This window comes from Halichoerus grypus, chromosome 10 (assembly GCF_964656455.1).
Source record: "Halichoerus grypus chromosome 10, mHalGry1.hap1.1, whole genome shotgun sequence".
Taxonomy (NCBI): Eukaryota; Metazoa; Chordata; class Mammalia; order Carnivora; family Phocidae; genus Halichoerus; species Halichoerus grypus.
The window spans coordinates 56,526,664-56,550,345 of NC_135721.1; the positions used below are offsets into that span (position 1 = coordinate 56,526,664).

At 34.7% G+C, this 23,682-nt stretch overlaps 1 protein-coding gene across 7 annotated transcripts in view; it reads left to right on the top strand.

Moving 5' to 3' along the window:
• The window catches only part of VPS54 (VPS54 subunit of GARP complex), a 93,828-nt gene that overhangs the window by 37,574 nt on the left and 32,572 nt on the right, over window positions 1–23,682 (top strand). For all 7 annotated transcript variants that reach the window (XR_004913063.2, XM_078056476.1, XM_036079096.2 and 4 more), the window contains 6 exons: window positions 30–415; window positions 8,897–9,023; window positions 9,979–10,086; window positions 12,242–12,297; window positions 13,303–13,399; window positions 16,870–17,210. Coding sequence is in view for 6 of the 7 variants with exons in the window: in XM_078056476.1 (XP_077912602.1) it covers window positions 30–415; window positions 8,897–9,023; window positions 9,979–10,086; window positions 12,242–12,297; window positions 13,303–13,399; window positions 16,870–17,210 (1,115 nt within the window). In the remaining variant the exon portion in view is untranslated. The remainder of the gene's footprint in view (window positions 1–29; window positions 416–8,896; window positions 9,024–9,978; window positions 10,087–12,241; window positions 12,298–13,302; window positions 13,400–16,869; window positions 17,211–23,682) is intronic.

Here is a 23,682-nt window from a genome sequence, read left to right on the forward strand (position 1 = left end):
CTCCATGATTTTTTTTTTTCCTTCTTAAGCTGAGCCATTATCTGGATATTGTGGAAGTAAACATTGCTCACCAGATCTCTCTACGTTCCGAAGCATTTTTTCATGCAATGACCTCTCAACACGAATTGCAGGACTACCTCAAGAAAACTTCCCAGGCTGTAAAGATGCTTCGAGATAAAATTGCACAGATTGATAAAGTAATGTGTGAAGGATCACTACACATTTTAAGACTGGCACTTACCAGAAACAATTGTGTTAAAGTGTACAATAAACTCAAGTTAATGGCCACTGTACACCAGACTCAGCCTACAGTACAGGTGTTGTTATCCACTTCTGAATTTGTTGGAGCATTGGACTTAATAGCAACAACACAAGAGGTTCTACAGCAGGAACTTCAGGGCATTCACAGCTTCCGGTATGTCCTTTAAGTAAGCTTTTAGAAATAATGTTAGAAGTTTTTAAAGAATAAATTTTAGTGTATAATGTTAGCTGGGGAAGTGTGAATGTATGTAAGTTACATGAATATTTTTTCTTACAGACTGATCTGTTTAGTAATGTTATCATTGTGATATTTTAGTCTTAGCAATACAAAAACTGTAAGGACCAGTATTTACAGAAACATTTGAATGGAGAAACAAAATTAAATTTTCTGGTAGATGGTACTAATGAAAGGCCAGTCACAACTTTGAAAATAATATTTTCAAAATGTTGAAATAGTTTTGTGTCAAGTTAGTAGATCAAGGTGCAGGAAGGAATACCAGTATATCTAAAATTAAGTTCATTTTAAAAGTTCTTGATAGGTTTTAAATTTAATAATTATTAAATAATTATTTAATAATGTAATTATTATATTTGTATATAACAATCATTATTCGATAATTATTAAAATTCTCATTTGCAGTGTTTATCACATTGCAAAAAATTCCATTTGGTGATGGAAAACACCCAGTTTTTCCTACGTTCTTATTTTGAAAATATTTTTAACATTAGCATTTTAGTTATTTTTTATTTTTTTTATTTGACACAGAGAGAGCGAAAGAGGGAACAAAAGCAGGGGGAGTGGGAGAGGGAGAAGCAGGCTTCCCGCCGAGCAGGGAGCCCAGTGCAGGGCTCGATCCCAGGACCCTGGGATCCTGACCTGAGCCAAAGGCAGACACTTAACAACTGAGCCACCACATGCCCCAGGGTTTTAGTTATTTTATGTGAGAGCATGTCAAAATGTTTAATTTATAGATAAACCAGGTACAGGCCATCAAAATTTCATTCAGTTAAGCAGGCTTGCAATATCCTTGTAGAAGTCCCTCTCCTGGAAAACCCATCCAAACCTTATACTACTAAGTGACTATAAAGAAGTTGTATGGAAGATGTGTTCTGTAACTTAATAGATATTTAATACATTCTGGAAAAGTTAGCTTCAAAATAAATTTAACTGAATTATAAATTCTTGTTGACTAAGGATAGGTAATTGGAATATTTATTTAGAATGCATTTTTTAAAAGGTGGCCCAAATTTAATGACATAAATGATTGATTCATTCATTCAAGAAATGGTTATTGATCACCTTTACATATCAGACACCAGGCAGATTACTGGGAATATGGTCATGAACAAAGCAGAGATGCTCTCTACTCTGTTTTTACAATTTATTTGGTAGAAGGAAAGAGACAGAAATGACTGTGTTGTCATCATACAGTGCAATACTGTATGATGATGAATGTACAGATTGTTATGGAGCTCTAACCTTAGGGGAGGAACCTAATCTAGATTTGGATGTCTACAGAAAAAGTTTGAGTCACAAGCCTCTTTGAGAATCCATTGAAAGCTGTTGATTAGATCGTCTTTCCATAAAAATATACCTGTACCTAAAATTTTACAATTAATTTTGGGTGGATCATAGTTCTTTGAAGCCTACTTTGGTTTCCTAGCATGGACAAAATGATTTTTAGTTTCCCTTTTACCTCTGAAATTTTAAATATTTCTGTTTTTTGAATGAATGGAATATATTTTTATTTTTTTAATTTTTAATTTTTTAAAAAGATTTGATTTATTTGAGAGAGCACACAAGCAGGGGTGGGGGGAGAGGGGCAGAGGGAGAGAAGCAGACACCCCGCTAAGCAGGGAGCCTGATGCAGGACCCTGGGATCATGACCTGAGCTGAAGGCAGATGCTTAACTAACTGAACCACCCAGGTTATTTTTATTTTTTTAAAAGATTTTATTTATTTATTAGAGAAAGAGAGTGGGGTGAGGCAGAAGGGGGAAGGAGAGGGACAAAGAGACTCTGTGCTGAGTGCAGAGCCCTACGTGGGGCTCAGTCTCACGAGCCTGAGATCATGACCTGAGCTGAAACCAAGAATCTGATGCTTAACTGACTGAGCCACCCAGGGACCCTGGAATATATTTTTAAAATAAACACTAATTTTGTCACTACTTTAGAAAAATTGACTTCTGTAATGACAGAAGTTGTCTTTCACTTGATTTCACTAATATCATGAATGTTGATAAATATTGGGAGCTGATTCTATAGAGTGCTTTTATCCTCTGAATAGGATAGCCCTGAGAAATAAATCAAAGATTGGTGGCACCTGGGTGGCTCAGTCAGTTAAGTGTCTGCCTTCAGCTCAGGTCATGATCCCAGTGGGGTCCTGGGCTCGAGCCCTGCATTGGGCATAATCATTTTAATAAACTAAGAACACAGTTTACATCACTAATGCTGATAAGTAGGCAAGAGACCTACAATACACACTATCTTAATTGTGATGCTGAGGTAAGGACATTCAAGTGCAGATGTAATACAGAAGTCTCACTGTGGGCCTAACAAATATCTGAACCTTGGTATCTTGCAGATTTTGAAATAGAAAATCTTCAGTTACTTTGAAATTCAGGGATATAGTGTTACTTGCTCTTTCTTATTGTAAAGGTTTATGTAGAAACTTTCAGTTTTCATTATTGTTAACTTTTTTTTCCTTACTACTTACTACCACCATTATTCTATAACCACCACCACTATAAAACCTAAGAACACCTTTTGAATGGCGCTCTGTACCAGGTACTGTGCAAAGTATGTTGCATATGTTATTTGGCCCCCTCCACCCCCCAAAAAACCTCTATAAGATAAGTAATCTGATCCTCATTTTAATAGATAAGGAAACTGAAGCATAGAAAGTCTTATTAGATAACTTGCTCCAAGTCATACAGCAAGTTATAAAACAGTAGAGTTGAGATTCAATCCAGGTCTCATCTGACCTAAGAGCTATGTATGCTTTTTAATATATTCGCTTTAGGATTTATAGGACCTCAAAAAAATCACTCTGAACATCAGTGCTGATTTTATAGTACAGTAGATGTTAAATCGTGGGCAATCGGGTTATAAGTTGGCAGTTGAGTTATAGGTTCACTGAGCCAGGACCTACCATAGTAATTGATAACAATTAATGAAACTAGTTTGTTTTCTAGTCATAAGACTTTTTTTTCTTTTTTTCTGGGGTTGGGGGGAGAAAAGGTGGAAAACAGAGTTAATTGTAAGTTCCAGCTTATTATGGTTTCGTTCATCAGAGGTCACCTTGGGATTCCACTTAAGGGATTTTTATTATTGGAAGTTATAAAAAAGTAACATAATCTTTGATCCTGATATAATCTCCCATAATTTAGATCTTCAAAACAATATAGTAAGAAGACATCTGCATTGTATGCTCTGGGATAAAGTCAAAAAGCCGATGTGCTGCTATTTGATGAAACTAGTATTACAGTACAGTTTCTCTGATAAAAGCAGCACAACGGTCATTGTAGTGAACATACAACTTACTAGAAGGTCTGAATTAATGTACACATTGAGACATATCAGAGTAGAAAGTATTGGAATTGTTCCAACTTATTTAGCTAGATAAATGAACCTAAATACTTTTTTCAGAATGTGGTATTTTCGTTACTTGTTTCAGTAGATTTATCACTCTAAATTACAGTATGTGATTATTAGTATACATAATTTTAAACTGTTAGCACATTTATCTATTAAATATTTTTGATGTGGTTAATAATGTGCAGGCCATTATTGCATCTATTGTCAAAAGTCATCAAGAATGTAAAAAAAATAAAGATAAATAGGTGACTTGTAGAACATTATAATTCTGGGAATTTTGTTTAAGGATTTGTTTAGACAAATCTTTATATATTATCATATACCTGTGATTACGTAATAAATACTATTTGGTGTTAGTATTGAGATTTATATCTGTTCTTTTTTTATTGTATTTATTGGACTTTAAAATTAATTTAAGAATACGTAAAATGAAGCTACTGAGTTATTTAATGTAGTATCTGAGTCATATAGAACCTCACATTTAAGTTATGCCAAAATGACAGTTTTATTATTCTGATGTCCAAACATCAGTAGATATTGTCATCTAGATTCTCACCATAATTCTTTGTTGGGATTTGTTGAAGACTATTCATACCTGAAGGTGACATATACCTGAGTGTTAACCTTTAGTCTGTGTTGAAAAGGAATCTATGATCTTCATAATAATCAATTGAGAACCATTAAAGTAATGTGTAGATTTATGTCTTACTCTGTTGCTGCTTTTTAAAAAACTTATTGAAAATTCAAATATACACAGAAATAGGAGATTATATGAAGAGAGTTGTATGAAGCTCGGTAAACCGTGTATCACCTGTGAGTTATCACCTCACAGCCAACTTTGTCTTTTCTATCTGCCCTACTCCTAGTTTATTTTGAAACAAATCCAAAACATCATTCTACTTCATGGGCAAATATTTCATTATGTATCTTGGAAAGATAAAAATATTTTAAAACATAATATTCATATTTTCAAAAAGCTAGTCCTTCAAATTTTCTTGTCTCAAATTTATTTTTTATAATGTGTTTATTGAAATCAGGATCCAAATAATTCTATACATTGTGATTGGTTAATACATTTCTTTCTTTTTTTTTTTGGTTGATATATATCAATACCTTTTGATATATACTTCCCCATTCTTCTCATTTTCTCCCTTTCAAGATATTTACTGAAGAAATTGAGGTATTTATCTTATAAAGCTTTTCACAGTCTGGATTTTGCCGACTGCATCCCCAGGTTTAGCATGGTTTTTTTTTGCCTATATTTTCTATAAACTGGTAGTTAGACTTAAAGGCTTGATTAGATTTAAGGTTTACTTTTTGGCAGGAGCACCTAATAGATACTGGTGTGTATTTCAGCCAAGAGGCATATATCTAGGGGAGGGGGTAGGCAGTGTTAAGTGGGCTTAAGGAGGGCACTTGATAATAATGAGCAGAGGGTATTATATGCAACTGATGAATCACTAAATTCTACCTCTGAAACTAATAAAAAATACAAATACTTATTTTATCTCAGCAAAAGAGATGATGATATTGTAACATTTCACTAAGGCATTTATATTTAAGTAAAGGATCAAATTCCAAATCCCCCCCCCCAAAAAAGAGGTATATATCTGGTTGTCTCTCTTTTTATGATATTAGCAGCCATTTGATGATCATTGCCTAGATTTATAATCTCATTATGGGTTACATGTAATAATGATATTCTAATTCTATACTTCCTTATTTATTAATTGGAATAGTTCTGTAAAGTGATATTTCTCCATAACAATTTGGTAACACTTAAGGACAGTTCTTACAAGGAGAGACAGGATAAAATCTAGATTCCTTTTTTTTAATTTAGCAGTTTCAAAAGTAACGAATTGAAAATCTAGCATCTTCCAAAGGTAACTGATGATTTTGAAAAAATACATTTTTATAAACACGTGAATTTACATATATTGGAAGTATTTAAGTTTTTTGCTGTTTTTATTTTTGTCGACATTCAGATTGTTATGTCTTTTGTAGGAACCTCCTCAAGTTCATTTTTGTGGCATTTTACATGATTCCAGGAGCTTTTGATTGATAGTTTTCTTACTTTGTGTTATGATTAGATGTTCATATTATACATTTTCTGTCTCAGACTTGTAATCCACCATTTTTCTAAGGAGCAGTAGTTTTTTTTTAGTAGGAAATGGTATTTAGAAATTACAGTCTGGGTACCAGAGGTGTTCCTTGCTATTAGATTGGTCATTATCTCTAGGCCTTTGTAGTGGACAGAGCTAGAAAATAGGTTTTCCTTTTTAAAGAAAAAATATGAGTTTGTATTGATATTTCCAATTTAAATTCAGGGCCATAAAGTTTTTACTTCTTTAATCTTATATATGTATACAGGCTGAAAACCGTGGCTCCTAATGACCCTAACATAATTACTCATTTGCCGTATCCCACAGTATACATAGAGTGCTCTCAGAACTAACGTATTATTGCTGCAAACATGGAGGATTTCTTTCTCTTCTTTTCCTCAAGCTATAGCCTTGTGGGATAAATGGATAAATTTCTATGTTTTAAAGTTACTTGAAATAATTCCTCTTTGTATACATTTGGTGCTAACTTGATGTGCAGTTAAATTCATTTGTTTCATTCACTTTTGATATTTAAGGGTTGAAGTTTTTAAATACAATGTTGTGCTATAACTATGTTAAGTAGTTGAGTGGTTCCAAAGTCAAATCTCTGAAACAAAGGATATTCAAAGAAATTTAACTTCTCTCTGGTTCCTTCCTTCCTACCTACCCTATAAGTCACCATTTTAAAAAGTTTTAATTTATATTTACCCGTCATCCATCCAGCCATCTCTCTCTCTGTCCCTCATCTTAGATAAGCATTAGTATACTGTATTACTTTTCTCTGCCTTGCTGTTTTCACCTTTACAGTATACCCTGGAGATCACTCTACAGTCTGCCTTCTCAATGGGGGCTGTCAACCTAAGATAGGTGATAGCCTCCATTGAGGCTACAGATATATAGCCTCAATAGGACAAGAATTGGTTCTTGAAGGGTGAAAAAAAATCGGATGTTATAATGGCTTGTGGCCCTCCAAAAGGCCAAGGTACATAAACAGATATACACTATATTTGTGATATTAAGTATATGTGTGGGGTGATTAGGAATAAAAATGTCTAAAAGGACTTGGGGCAACAGTGAAAAAAAAAAAGATTGAGAAACTGCTGTGTAGCAGTATATAGTATATTCATTGGTATTCCTCAATTCTTTTAAAAGTGTATAGTGTCTGTTATAATATAGTCAACTAGCTCCCATTGGTAAACATTTGTGTGGTTTCTATTCCTTTGCAGTTATGAACAGTGCTGCAATGAATGTATGTTCTTTTTGTATTTTTGAGTGTATCTTTGAGACAGATATCAAGAAGTGAGATTCCTAGGTCAAAGGTTAATTGCCTATGTAATTGTGCTAGACCCTGCTAAATTTCCCTTACGGCAATGTTTTAGTTTGTACTAGTATGTTCGAAATTAGCTTATTGTGAGATGTTGGTGCCATTTATGAGAATTTTATTAGTCTTCTAATTAACTATAAGAAATATAATTTTCATATTGCAAAATGCAAGTTTATATGTTATTTCACTTATCAGATGTTTTTCAAAATTATCACTAAACTGCTTACTAAATATGCTGTTTATATAAGAACAATGGCTCTGTCTAAAAGGTCACATGATTTTAACTAGTCTTTAAAAATGTGCTGTATCTGGTCTTACTAAAGACAGTTTCTGACATTAGCTTTTCAAGTAAATGGCATATATATATATATTTTAAATGCTTTTTATCAATAATGTCTAAATTTAAGATAAAATTGAAATTTAGACATTTAAATATACATGTTTTGAAATTGCACCAAAAATAGAGCTTTAAAAATTTTTTAATAATATTTAGGGGCGCCTGGGTGACTCAATCAGTTAAGTGTCTGCCTTCGGCTCAGGTCATGGTCCTGGGGTCCTGGGATCGAGCCCTGTATTGGGCTCCCTGCTCAGCAGGGAGTCTGCTTCTCCATCTCTCTCTGCCTGCTGCTCTGCCTACTTGTGCTCTCTCTCTGCCTCTCTGTCGGATAAATAAATAAAATAAAAATTTTTTATAATATATAAACAGATTTCTTATTGGCCTATTTCACTTAATTTTTGAAATACTTTGGACCAACTAGATTACTCATTGTTTTTATGAAGCTGTTAGATTGTATGGTGAAGATCCCTTCATATATGAAGGTCGGTGATCCTTAGGGCTCTCCTGAGCAGGGGCTGCATGGGATCATTCTTGTCATTTGGATACTGCATGTTTTCTCTAGGGAAGGTGTTCCAAATCCCGTTAGTAAACTATATTGCCTTAACCACCCACACAACTTTGCCCATCTGATTAGAGTCCTTCTCCAATCCTGTGTAGGATCTATAAATATTAGAGGTAGATTAAAAAGGAACATTATATTTTATGAGAAAAAGTTCTAAGGATAGACTGTTGCTTAGTATTTTTATATTTTCAATCTTGTGTTTTATTGACTTTCAGTATAATGACCTGAGGGAAATTGCACACTAACTCTGAGTTCATAACAGAGATTGAATTGAGTCAGTCTGTACCTGTAGTCCTTCAGGTATTTATATCCTCACCGATAGGGCCATAGTAGGCACTTGTATTTGTGGTATAAATGAATGGCTGGGGAGCTGCTGACATTGCTATTCAGTAAATGGTTAATTAGGAAGACTTAGAATATCTGAATAGTTTGTGAAAAGCAGAGAAAAAAAGCAGTCACGAAATTCCTAAACCATGTTTTCTACAGTACATTTAAGTGTTTGGAGGTTAAACATGTAAAGAAAAAAAGAATTTGACAGATGATATGAAACTATCACAGTTATTTTTGTTAAGTTAACAGATTCCATTTTACTCAAATATCACATTATTGCACAAATACTGTCAGCTAGAAAAGTTTTGCCAACTAGTTTCCTTGATTGTGGAGGAAATTGGGTTTTTAATGAATATATGTGACATTTTCCTCTTCCTTTGTAGGCATTTGGGATCACAACTTTGTGAATTAGAAAAACTGATAGATAAAATGATGATTGCAGAATTTTCTACTTATTCTCACAGTGACTTAAACAGACCACTGGAAGACGATTGTCAAATTTTAGAAGAGGTATGTGCTTTGAACTGTGGATGAAATTGATGTCATTGCTTAGTGTTAATTCCTAACAGTCTTAGTTTAGAACACGTTCTTTCTTCTCAGATTATAGTCAGCAAAATTATCTTAAAGTTTCAAACTCAGTCACACTCTTATGAAGTCCTTCACTAACTATGTGACTTTAGCAAGCACCATAATTGTTCATTATCCTGTGAAATTAGAGAATAATTTTATACTTAATTAGAAATTGGATTTAAAGTGAGGTCTTATGTAACTTACAAACCAAGTTTAAAATATAGATAAAGGATGAATTAACATATATCCATGTGTATGTATGTATTAGAGTATGTCTTTTATAAAAGTGATCAATATAGTAATTTATCAGTCATTTACAGTCACTGAGCCCGTTATGAACATGTTTTATGCATATGCATATACAAATACATCATATCCAGGCTTCCCTTATCTGCTAACTTTTTAATGCTGATTATTGCCAAGAACTAGTAAAGAATCCAGAAGCCCTGATAACAGCCTAAGTAAAGAGATTTTTGTATGTGTTAGTAGATAATCCTCCACAAATAGTCTAGGTCTTCATTTCAGTCTTCTTGACCCACTAACTAAAAAGCACAGGGCTCATCGAGTATTTATAGGTCATCAGGGTTTGAGAAGGATACTTTCTAACTACTTGTTGAAACTAGGCCAAATGTACTTAATTGTTTTGCCCCCAAACCAGCTTCATTTGATTCACTATAGTACATTAGGATTGACCTGTCTTAAAACACTGACTCCAATAATCTGATGACAAGATTACTGTGAAAGGGTTTTTTTTTTTTAAGGCTTCTAGAAAATACCATATGCAGGATAGCAGTCTGAGGATCAAATAATAAAAGCCATGATGTTGAATATTTCTACTTCTGAGTGAGGTTATTTTATATTTAAATTGTGAAATTCCATGTTTTTATTTTAATAGGAAAGACTTGTATCTCTTGTATTTGGACTTTTAAAACAAAGAAAACTTAATTTTTTAGAAATCTATAGTGAAGAAATGATTATTACAGCAAAGAATATCATTAAACAGGTAATTGTATGTTTTTATTTAATATATTTTGGTCTAGAATCTTTTTATTAAGTTCATTTTTACATGATCCTAGTGATAATATATGCAGTTATAATAGTAACATTTTCTTATTTATTTAAAAATTCAAAATATGGAAATATAGGAGAAAAAATAGTCTTACCAGCCAAAAGATTATCACTTTAAGAATATTTCTAAATGTAAATTGTTACTGATGTTTTTCATTGTTGCTATCATACTATATATGATTTTGAATTGTACATGTATTTCTGTTAGAATCATAAGATAAGCATTTTCTCATATAAGCCCTTCAGAAACATCATTTTTGATGGTTGTGTAAAATTCCATCAACATTATATTATGCCTTCCTCTCTGTTGAATATTTAGGCTGTTTTCAGTTTGGTAATGTAGAACACTATGACATCTTTGGTATAAAGTTTTGTTGGGTTTTTCCATAATTAAGACTATTTTCTTATAGCTAATTCCTAGAAGTGGAATTATTGGTCAGAGAGTGAAAAGTGTTTTTAAATTATTTGACAGAACTGAATTGCTTTCTAAAAAGATTTTACCAAATACACCCTCACCAGCAGTAGTTAAACGCTTATTTCCTCTTATCCTTATCTCTCAGAAATGATAATTGTACACCAAAATCTGTGTGTTTTTTCAGTCTTTCCTCATCTTTGTTTTGCCTTTTTACTCAGATATGTATCATTAACAAAACTTCAGGTTTTCTAAATATGAAAAAGAACAATTTTAAATATATTAGGCTTAATTAATCATCATCATTAGGTTGAATGTACATTTCTGAGTTTTTTTTTTTTAAGATTTTATTTATTTATTTGACAGAGACACAGCGAGAGAGGGAACACAAGCAGGGGGAGTGGGAGAGGGAGAAGCAGGTTTCCCGCCGAGCAGGGAGCCCGATGTGGGGCTCGATCCCAGGACCCTGGGATCATGACCTGAGCCAAAGGCAGACGCTTAACGACTGAGCCACCCAGGCGCCCCCATTTCTGAGCTTTTAATGTTTAAATAAAACAAGCAAAAAAAAAGATTATAATTACCCCATCATTTACCTCTTTCAAACACTAAAACATTGTGTTTCAAAATTGTTACAACAACTTGCAAAAATTGTTGACAGTAGCTACTAGCACTAAATATATGCATATATTATGACTCAGCAGTTCTGCTCCTAGGTATTTACCCAACAGAAATGCATACATAAGTTCACCAAAGACTGCACAAAATTTCATGGCAGCACTATTGGTAATAAAAAACTGGAAAAACCCAAATTCTTTTTTTTTTTTTTAAACCCAAATTATATCATCAGTAGAAAAGATAGAGTTTTGGTATATTTATATGACTGAATACTATACAATAATGAGAATGAATAAATCACATCAAGCAACATGGATGAATATCACATATATAATATAGAGCCAAAGAAACCAGACACAAAGGGGTATACACTGTATGATTTACACTTTTGTAAAATTCAAACATAGAACTAATCTGTGGTATTAAAAATCAAAGTAGTAGTATCTTTTGGGAGGAAGTAGTGACTAGGAGGGGAGCACGAGAGGTGCTTACTGGCAGTGTTCAATTTCATGATCTGCGTTCTCAAAATACAACTATAATCCTTTATAAAAAATTACTGAGCTATGAACATAATTTGTATAATTTTCTGTATGTAGTACTTCTAAACAAATTTTTTAAAAACTGCTGTTGTAATTCCTAGGATTCTCCTGAAGTCTAAGCATTTTTTAAAACTTAAACTGTTGTGTATATTGCAAGAAAACATAACCCCCCAAATGAATTTCTTTTGGAATTTTAATATGTGGCTTATACCTTGTTCCTAAGAATTATAGTTCTGGGTGTTGTTTTGTTTGTTTGGTGTATGGTTTTGAATAATTTTAAATAGTAGGGGATTTTAATTAATACAGTTCAAGCATACCCTGGAATAATTATTTAATAGGGTAAGGATATACAGTTTTTCATATACCTTGAGGTGTATATAAGAGACACAAGAGAAGTCTGGTAAAATGATGCTCATAGTCATTGAGGTCATTTTTTTTTCATTGAGGTCATTTTTAGTATAGAAATGAGCCATTTAATACTTAGAATCCTAAAGACATTAATTTTTTTTTCTTAAATTTTGCAGTGTGTGATTAATAAAGTTTCACAAATAGAAGAAATTGACACAGATGTTGTTGTGAAGTAAGTATAAATATTAGGTTGGGGTTATCAGTCAGGGAAAAGATGACACATTAGAATAATCTAAGGAGGATTTAGTTAAGGAATTATTTACTAAGGTTTGAACAGAGTGTAGGAAAATTACAAGTGACAGTGCAGGACCTTTAAGGGACAGGGATGAGAACAGTTAGTAGGATTCAGAAGGAGGACACTTAGTAGTTGGGGGGGTGGGGCGGGAAGAGCTATAGTAGTTGGAGTGATCTTCAGTGCGGGAGGCAATTGTCCTGAGATAGCCTCTCAGGGAGGGAGATGGAGCTATGGGTACCTTTGCTCCTTCCAGTCTTCTGTAAGGGCTTCTCATTGGCCAAGCCCAGCAGGTCAGCTTCCCAGGCAGAGAGGGGATGGAGAGGATACATTGTAGATACGGAGGAGGGAAATTGAAGATAATCCATCTCAGAGGAATAGCAGTGTTAAGTTTAAATTATTTAGCTATATAATTAAAACCCAGCTTCTAATTGGCTTTGAGAAATTTGAATACATGATTTTGAATTGCCTCATGCCTATCTATAATTTTTTGTTTTCACCCTTGAAATTCCTATTCTTTCATTTTGAGAATAATGATATTTTGTAACTATGAATTTTATTTCATATAGATACCTAAACTTTATTAACTGGCCCAAGATACGAATAGCAATATGGATAACTCTGAAACTTCTCTGGGCCAAACTCCTAGAATAAAGATTGAGGAGTTTTAATTTCCACACTATTACTTAGTGAAAATTCTGTTTCAGAATTAGTTAAAGCAACTGTAGCAGTGCAGGAGTCACTAGTAGTTGGAAAAATTAAGTTACTGGGATTCTGTTAAAAGCCCTATGGACATAGTCAGTTATTTTTAATTTTCTTCCCTATGAAATTTTCTCAACTTAAATAGAGAAATTCCTGTATCTCAAGTATAGAATTATCTTTTGAGAGTAAACTCCTAGCTGCCCAAAGATAGTCATTATATTTGTTTGAATTTTTTTTTTCTAGGCTTGCAGATCAGATGAGAATGTTGAATTTTCCTCAGTGGTTTGATCTGCTAAAGGATATTTTCTCTAAGTTTACAATTTTCCTACAAAGAGTTAAGGTAAGCCTATGTGATTATCAGTTTGTCCAGGATATCCCAAAAAGTAAGTCTACTTTCTAGATATATAATATACATACAGAATCAAGTTAGGAAAAAAACACAAGTCTTTGTTTTGTAATTTTTCTAAAGAGGCTTGGTTTCAAATAAGATTTGAAGTGCTTCAGAGTATTTGATACTCTGTAATTTTGGATGATTTATTTTATATTAAAAATATAATGCTTACTTGGCATGAAATATTATACAGTAATGTTTCCTCTTGTGATTTTGTGATTCTTGAATCTCTCTGGATTATCTAGAGGTACAATATTGTGAAACACTCAAAAATCTTCCAAACCTTGTGTAAGACTGATGAATCACAGACCTGTACCCCTGAAACAAACAATACATTATATGTTAATAATAATAATAAAAAAATCTTCCAAACCACTTATTTTTTCTAGAAATATTTGATGTTGATATAATGGTATTTTTTAACCTATAGTTCGTGTGTAAATGGCTCTACTAATGTCTTTCATTATAGGTTTTTATTTCACTTTTTATCTGGGAGTCAATCAAGGATTGTGCATTACATTTAATTATTCTCTTTAGTCAAATCACTCAATTTTAAGCCACTCGGTATAAGGAAAAGAACACATGCCACACAGCATTTTTCAGAAGAAAAGATGTCATAGACTAATACATTTTGGTTAGAATTACCAACATGTCATAACTGTGTTTTAATAAGATAGTCATTAGGAATTACTGAGTCTAACAGGCTGTTTGTGAAAGTTGACATTCTTTGAATTATCAGATGTCAGTATTGTGTTACATGTGCTAGGTAACATCCCTGGCATCTCCTGAGTATCCTGTTAAATGGTCTGGAGGACTTTGGTAATTATCTGTGACATGACTTTTCCTTATCAACATTGGAGTGATGCTAAGTCATGTGTATAACCTTTCTGAGTGGGAAAAATTTTTAAACACTCGATTCACTGTACTTAATTTAGACTTCTACCAAAATGTTGATCCCACGCATCGATAGCGATAGATAGCAAACCTGTATCCGTGGTTTGCTCAATAACTAGGCCATGTTTTCACGTTTTCCTATATTCCCACCATGACTTCATCACACACAGTTCTATTATTGCATGTCTGTGATGTATCAAACTCTTACACTGCAAATTGTAGAATTGGCCAGCTTTTTGCCAGTAATTTTTTTAAATTTAAATATAATTAACATACAGTGTTACATTAGTTTCAGGTGTACATTATAATGATTCAACAATTCTGTACATTAATCAGTGCTCACCACAATAAGTGTACTCTTAATTCCCTTCACCTATTTCACCCATTCCCCTCCCCATCTTCCCACTGGCAGCCACCAGTTCTCTATATTTAAGAGTTTGGTTTTTGGCTCTTTTTTTCTTTGTTTTTTTATATTCCACCTATGAGTGAAATCATATGGTATTTGTTTTTCTCTGACTGACTTCACTTAGCATTATGCCCTCTAGATTTATCCATGTTGTTGCAAATGGGAAGATTTCACTCTTTTTTATGGTTGAGTAATATTCCAGTGTGTGTGTGTGTGTGTGTGTGTGTGCGTGCGCGCGTGCGCGTGCCACATCTGCTTTATCCCATTCATTTATGGATGGACACTTGGGTTGCTTCCATATCTTTTTCAGTAATTTTTTTTATAGCTATTTCACTTTTAGGTTCTGTATCAGTTAAATTAAGCCAAAATTTTATTTGATGTATGTGCAGTATGGGAACAGTGATTTATCATAGTTTTAATTTCTCATTTTCATATTTAGACCCCTTAAGCTAATACTTCTGTAAAACATCTTTGACGATGATATATAACCTATAAATATGGTACTTTTTTCTTTGAAAAAAGTTTGTGATTCTGTAAGGATATGATTTCCCTGAGAAAATAGTGTTAATTACAAGCTGTTCATTTTTAATTGAGAATTTTTAAATAACTGCAAATTGGAAAGAACCCAGATGTCTAACAGTGGAGGAATGGTAAAAAGTAAATTATGCCTGGTATATTCATTACCATGGAATATCATGTAGCCAAGGATTTTTAATGTTGAGGAAAATGCATACATTATAACATTAAGTGAAAAGGCAAAATATAGACCTATTTATATAGTATGATCTCAGCTATGTTAAAAAGATTTATTACCTCTTCATCTTTGTAGAATAAAGAGATAGTTTGTCTTTTTGATAGTTATCCTTTGCTAGTATAATTTAAATTTATTATTCTTTTTTTGTTTTTCCTAAATTTTCCACCAAGAGATGTATAACTTTTGTAATCAGAAAAGGTTGTTTTGGGGGCGCCTGGGTGGTGCAGTTGGTTGAGTGTCTGACTCTTGGTTTTGGCTCAGGTCATGATACCGGGGTTGTGGGATTGAGCCTGGCATCAGGTTCCACATTCAGTGTGGAGTCCGCTTGGGATTCTCTTTCCCTCTTACTCTGTCCCTCCCTCACACATGGACACATGCATGCTCTCTTTCTCTCTCTCTCTCAAATAAATAAATCTTTAAAAAAAAGAGAAAAGTTGTTTTGTTTTTTACTAGTGTTTACCACGTTACAAGAACAAAACTATTTGAAGTTTGTATTTACCAGTATACAAGGGTTCCAATTTCTCCATATACTAACACTTGTATTTTTTTCTTTTTTTTATAGTATCCATCCTAATGGGTATGAGGTGGTATCTCATTTTAGTTTTGATTTGCATTTTTTAATGATCAGTGATGTTGAGCATCTTTTCATGTGCTTATCGGCCATTTGTGTGTCTTCTTTGGAGAAATATTTTTTTTGTCCATTTTTTAATCAGATTTTTTTTGTCGAGTTATAGGAGTTCTTTATATATTATTATATATATATACACACACACACACATATATATATATATATATATAATTATATATATATATATATATTCTGGCTGTTTAACCCCTTACCAGATATGTGATAGGCAAGTTATGTTTTGTTTAGTGTAAGCTATTTAAGGTACTTAATATATATATTTTAGGGAGATTTCCACTTACAAAATCAATTAAAATACAGAACACTATTCCTAAGCTTTAGGGAACCCATTTCTCTTGAGTAGTTCTTTTTCACAAGTCATCTTTACTGTGTGATAAAAGATTGGTAGAAATTTTTTTTTTTTTTTTTTAAGATTTATTTATTTGACAGAGCACAAGCAAGGGGAGCAGCAGAGGGAGAGGGAGAAGCAGGCTCCCCACTGAGTAGGGAGCCTGACACAAGGCTCCATCCCAGGACCCCGAGGTCATGACCAGAGTTGAAGGCAGACGCTTAACTGACTGAGCCACCCAGGTGCCCCAACGATTGGTAGAAATTCTGATACGCGTGACTTTGGCACTCGTTTATAAGATGTTCAAAAGTACATATGCAAAATTCACTTTTGGGAGTTTTAGGTACATGTTATTTTAAGTCATTTAAAAATGTATCCTGTTTTCTTATAGGCAACGTTAAATATCATTCACAGTGTTGTTCTCTCAGTTCTTGACAAAAACCGAAGGACCAGAGAATTGGAAGAGATTTCACAACAGAAGAATGCTACAAAAGACAATTCACTGGACACAGAGGTGGCTTATTTAATCCATGAAGGCATGTTTATAAGTGATGCATTCAATGAGAGTGAATTAACACCTATAGCAATCGACACTACCTCTCAAAGAAATGCATCTCCAAATAGCGAGCCCTGCAGCAGTGATTCGGTATCCGAACCAGAATGTACTACTGATTCTTCATCCAGCAAAGAGCAGACATCATCATCTGCTACTCCAGGAGGTGTGGATATTATGTGAGTATGGTGACTGCTGCCAACTTTACAGGACTTTGAGTCCTCTTCTTAATGGTTTCAGTAAGATTGATTATTCAGTTTATTGAAAAACAATATGAACTTCGGTATTGGAATTTAACAAAAATAAATATTATGAAACATATCTTTTTGAAAATGTATGGAATATAAGAAGGTGAGCATTGGAAGTAATTGAGAATTGCGGAATTTCAAGGCTGGAAAGGAACCATTTAATTAAATGCCTTATTTCAGAGAGTTTAGTCAACTTTTTAAAACTTACTAGTGGCAGAACTTGTCCTGGAATCAGGTCAGCATCACCTTGTTTATTTTTCTTTCTTCTACTATGATACCTTTGTATTTTGTACATAGTGAAGATCTTTTTGATTTACAGGTTTTTTTGGTCTTTTTTTTCATGAATTTCCAAGTGGATCACACCATCTTTTCAAACATGACTTTAAAATGTCTTATTTTGAAATAATTTCAAATTTACAGAAAAGTTACGAGAGTTGTACAAAAAAGTCATATATCCTTCACCTTGATTCCTCATTTCTTAACAGTTTACCACATTGCCTTCTCTCTCTCTTCCTCCCTTTTTCTCTTTCTTGCTCCCTTCTCTCTGTCTCTCATGTTAATGCTTTTTTCTGAATCATTTGGCAAAAGGTTGTAGATGTGATGTCCCATTATCTCTATATTCTTCAGTGTATATTTCCTAAAATACAAGAATACTCTCTTAAAATAACTACAGTATACCAATTAGAATCAAGAAAACATTGATATGGGGCACCTGGGTGGCTCAGTCCGTTAAGCATCTGCCTTCGGCTCATGTCATGATCCCAGGATCCTAGGATCGAGCCCTGCATCGCCTTCCTGCTCAGTGGGGAGTCAGCTTCTCCCTCTGCCCCTCCCCACTGCTTGTGCTTTCTCTCTCTCTCTCTCTCTCAAATAAATAAATAAAACCTTAAAAAAAAAAGAAAACATTGCTACATTATTACCATCTAATCCATAATCCCATTCAGAGTTCACCAGTTGTCCCAATAATCTCTTGTATAGAACAAAACAAAACAAAGCCAATAAAATCTTTCTGATCCAAGAACATAGTTTGGATTTAGTTATTGTTAAGAATAAGAATTCAGTATGTACTTTTTTCATTTTTATAGAAGTCGGCTTATGTCCCAGGGGCTTATATAGGTTGTAGTTATAGCATAAAGTCAGCTATAATACCTCCTGTCCCCACCAAAAAGAAAACACTGAACTAGATAATAATACAAATATTTTTTCTCTGTTCAGGCTAATATTTCACACTTACTGGTTAAGGTGCAGTCTAAAACTATCACAAAAGGTGTAAAAAAAACTCTATAGCTTAAACAGTATAGAATTTTGTTTCTCTTGCATAAGAGTTCAGAGGTAGGAGGTCCACAACAAAGAATGCAGCTCTGCCATTCTCATTTTGTAGCTTCCATCTCTGTCTAAAGAGGCTGCTTCAGCTTTTATCATCAAATCTGCATCCCTAGCAGCAGGATGGAGAGGATAAAGAGCTCTTAACTTTTTTTTTATTATGTTAATCACCATACATTACATCATTAGTTTTTGATGTAGTGTTCCATGATTCATTGTTTGCTTATAACACCCAGTAGTCCATGCAGAACGTGCCCTCTTTAATACCCATCACCAGGCTAACCTATCCTCCCACCCCTCTCCCCTCTAGAACCCTCAGTTTGTTTTTCAGAGTCCATGGTCTCTCATGCTTCGTCTCCCCCTGATTTTCCCCCCTTCATTCTTCCCCTCCTGCTATCTTCTTCTTCTTTTTAAACATATAATGTATTATTTGCTTCAGAGGTACAGATCTGTGATTCAGCATTCTTGTACAACTCACAGCGCTCACCATAGCACATACCCTCCCCAATGTTTATCACCCAGCCACCCCATCCCTCCCACCTGACACCACTCCAGCAACCCTCAATTTGTTTCCTGAGATTAAGAATTTCTCATATCAGTGAGGTCATATGATACATGTCTTTCTCTGATTGACTTATTTCGCTCAGCATAATACCCTACAGTTCTATCCAGGTCATTGCAAATGGCAAGATTTCATTCTTTTTGATGTCTGCATAATATTCCATTGTATATATATACCGCATCTTCTTTATCCATTCATCTGTCGATGGACATCTTGGCTCTTTCCACAGTTTGGCTATTGTGGACATTGCTGCTATAAACATTGGGGTGCACGTACCCCTTCGGATCCCTACATTTGTATCTTTAGGGTAAATACCCAGTAGTGCAATTGCTGGATCATACGATAGCTCTATTTTCAACTTTTTGAAGAACCTCCATACTGTTTTCCAGAGTGGCTGCACCAGTTTTCATTCCCACCAACAGTGTAGGAGGGTTCCCCTTTCTCCACATCCCCGCCAACATCTGTCATTTCTTGACTTGTTAATTTTAGCCATTCTGACTGGTGTGAGGTGATATCTCATTGAGGTTTTGATCTGGATTTCTCTGATGCCAAGCAATGTTGAGCATTTTTTCATGTGTCTGTTGGCCGTTGGATGTCTTCTTTGGAAAAATGTCTGTTCATGACTTCTGCCCATTTCTTGATTGGATCATTTGTTCTTTGGGTGTTGAGTTTAAGAAGTTCTTTATAGATTTTGGATATTAGCCCTTTATCTGATATGTCATTTGCAAATATCTTCTCCCATTCTGTCGGTTGTCTTTTGGTTTTGTTGACTGTTTCTTTTGCTGTGCAAAAGCTTTTTATCTTGATGAAGTCCCAAGAGTTCATTTTTGCCCTTGCTTCCCTTGCCTTTGGTGATGTTTCTAGGAAGAAGTTGCTGCAGCTGAGCTCAAAGAGGTTGCTGCCTGTGTTCTCCTTTAGGATGTTGATGGACTCCTGTCTCACATTTAGGTCTTTCAACCATTTGGAGTCTATTTTTGTGTGTGGTGTAAGGAAATGGTCCAGTTTCATTCTTCTGCATGGGGCTTGGGTCCAATTTTCCCAACACCATTTGTTGAAGAGACTGTCTTTTTTCCATTGGACATTCTTTCCTGCTTTGTCGAAGATGAGTTGACCATAGAGTTAAGGGTCCATTTCTGGGCTCTCTATTCTGCTCCATTGATCGATGTGTCTGTTTTTGTGCCAGTACCATACTGTCTTGATGATGACAGCTTTGTAATAGAGCTGGAAGTCCGGAATTGTGATGCCGCCAGCTTTGCTTTTCTTTTTCAACATTGCTCTGGCTATTTGGGGTCTTTTCTTGTTCTATACAAATTTTAGGGTTATTTGTTCCATTTCTTTGAAAAAAGTGGATGGTATTTTGATGGGGATTGCATTGAATGTGTAGATTGCTCTAGGTAGCATTGACATCTTCACAATATTTGTTCTTCCAAGCCATGAGCATGGAACGTTTTTCCATTATGTGTCTTCCTCAATTTCTTTCATGAGTATTTTATAGTTTTCTGAGTACAGATCCTTTGCCTCTTTGGTTAGATTTATTCCTAGGTATCTTATGGTTTTGGGTGCAATTGTAAATGGGATTGACTCCTTATTTTCTCTTTCTTCTGTCTTGTTGGTGTATAGGAATGCCATTGATTTCTGTGCATTGATTTTATATCCTGCCACTTTACTGAATTCCTGTATGAGTTCTAGCAGTTTTGGGGTGGAGTCTTTTGGGTTTTCCACATAGTGTATCATATCATCTGCAAAGAGTGAGAGTCTGACTTCTTCTTTGCCGATTTGGATGCCTTTTATTTCTCTTTGTTGTCTGATTGCTGTGGCTAGGACTTCTAATACTATGTTGAATAGCAGTGGTGATAGTGGACATCCCTGCCGCGTTCCTGACCTTAGGGGGAAACTCTGTTTTTCCGCATTGAGAATGATATTCGCTGTGGGTTTTTCATAGATGGCTTTTATGATATTGAGGTATGTACCCTGTATGCCTATACTCTGAAGAGTTTTGATGCAGAAAGGATGCTGTACTTTGTCAAATGCTTTTTCTGCATCTATTGAGAGGATCATATGGTTCTTGTTCTTTCTTTTATTAATGTATTGTATCACATTGATTGATTTGCGGATGTTGAACCAACCTTGCAGCCCAGGGATAAATCCCACTTGGTTGTGGTGAATAATCCTTTTAATGTACTGTTGGATCCTATTGGCTAGTATTTTGGTGAGAATTTTTGCATCCATGCTCATCAAGGTATTGGTCTGTAATTCTCCTTTTTGATGGGGTCTTTGGTTTGAGAATCAAGGTAATGGTGGCCTCATAAAACGAGTTTGGAAGTTTTCCTTCCATTTCTATTTTTTGGAACAGTTTCAGAAAAATAGGTATTAATTCTTCTTCAAATGTTTGGTAGAATTCCCCTGGGAAGCTGTCTGGCCCTGGGCTCTTGGTTGTTGGGAGATTTTTGATGACTGCTTCAATTTCCTTAGTGGTTATAGGTCTGTTCAGGTTTTCTATTTCTTCCTGGTTTTGGTAGTTGATGCATCTCTAGGAATGCATCCATTTCTTCCAGGTTATCTAATTTGCTGGCATAGAGTTGCTCATAATATGTTCTTATAATTGTTTGTATTTCTTTGGTGTTGGTTGTGATCTCTCCTCTTTCATTCATGATTTTGTTTATTTGGGTCCTTTCTCTTTTCTTTTTGATAAGTCTGGCCAGGGGTTTATCAATCTTGTTAATTCTTTCAAAGAACCAGCTCCTAGTTTCGTTGATCTGTTCTACTGTTCTTTTGGTTTCTATTTCATTGATTTCTGCTCTGATCTTTATTATTTCTCTTCTCCTGCTGGGTTTAGGCTTTATTTGCTGTTCTTTCTCCAGCTCCTTTAGGTGTAGGGTTAGGTTGTGTATTTGAGACCTTTCTTGTTTCTTGAGAAAGGCTTGTATTGCTATATACTTTCCTCTTAGGACTGCCTTTGCTGTATCACAAAGATTTTGAACAGTTGTGTTTTCCTTTTCATTGGTTTCCATGAATTTTTTTAATTCTTCTTTAATTTCCTGGTTGACCCATTCATTCTTTAGTAGGATGCTCTTTAGCCTCCATGTATTTGAGTTCTTTCCAACTTTCCTCTTGTGATTGAGTTCTAGTTTCAAAGCATTGTGGTCTGAAAATATGCAGGGAATGATCCCAATCTTTTGGTACCGGTTGAGACCTGATTTGTGACCTAGGATGTGGTCTATTCTGGAGAATGTTCCATGGGCACTAGAGAAGAATGTGTATTCTGTTGCTTTGGGATGTAATGTTCTGAATATATCTGTGAAGTCCATTTGGTCCAGTGTGTCATTTGAAGTCTTTATTTCCTTGTTGATCTTTTGCTTAGATGATCTGTCCATTTCAGTGAGGGACGTGTTAAAGTCCCCCACTATTATTGTATTGTTGTCGATGTGTTTCTTTGCTTTTGTTATTAATTGCCTTATATAATTGGCTGTTCCCATGTTAGGGGCATAGATATTTACAATTGTTAGATCTTCTTGTTGGGTAGACCCTTTAAGTATGATACAGTGTTCTTCCCCATCTCTTATTACAGTCTTTGGTTTAAAATCTAATTTGTCTGATATAAGGATTGCCACCCCAGCTTTCTTTTGGTGTCCATTAGCATGGTAAATGGTTTTCCACCCCCTCACTTTCAATCTGGGGGTGTCTTTGGGTCTAACATGAGTCTCTTGCAGGCAGCATATCGATGGGTCTTTTTTTTTTATCCAGTCTGATAGCGTGTGTCTTTTGATTGGGGCATTTAGCCCATTTACATTCAGGGTAACTACTGAAAGATAGGAATTTAGTAGTGCCATTGTATTGCCTGTAATGTGACTGTTACTGTATATTGTCTGTGTTCCTTTCTGGTCTATGTTGCTTTTAGGCTCTCTCTTTGCTTAGAGGACCCCTTTCAATATTTCTTGTAGGGCTGGTCTTGTGTTTGCAAATTCCTTTAGTTTTTGTTTGTCCTGGAAGCTTTTTATCTCTCCTTCTATTTTCAATGAGAGCCTAGCTGGATATAGTATTTTTGGCTGCATATTTTTCTCATTTAGTGCTCTGAATATATCATGCCAGTCCTTTCTGGCCTGCCAGGTCTCTGTGGATAGATCTGTTGCCAATCTAGTGTTTCTACCATTGTAGGTTACATATCTCTTCTCCCGAGCTGTTTTCAAGATTTTCTCTTTGTGTCTGAGACTCGTAAGTTTTACTATTAGATGTCGGGGAGTTGACCTATTTTTATTGATTTTGAGAGGGGTTCTCTGTGCCTCCTGGATTTTGATGACTGTTTCCTTCCCCAAATTAGGGAAGTTCTCTGCCATAATTTGCTCCAATATACCTTCTGCCCGTCTCTCTCTTTCTTCTTCTTTTGGGATCCCAATTATTCTAATGTTGTTTCGTCTTATGGTATCGCTTATCTCTCGAATTCTGCCCTCGTGATCCAGTAGTTGTTTATCTCTCTTTTTCTCAGCTTCTTTATTTTCCATCATTTGGTTTTCCGTATCA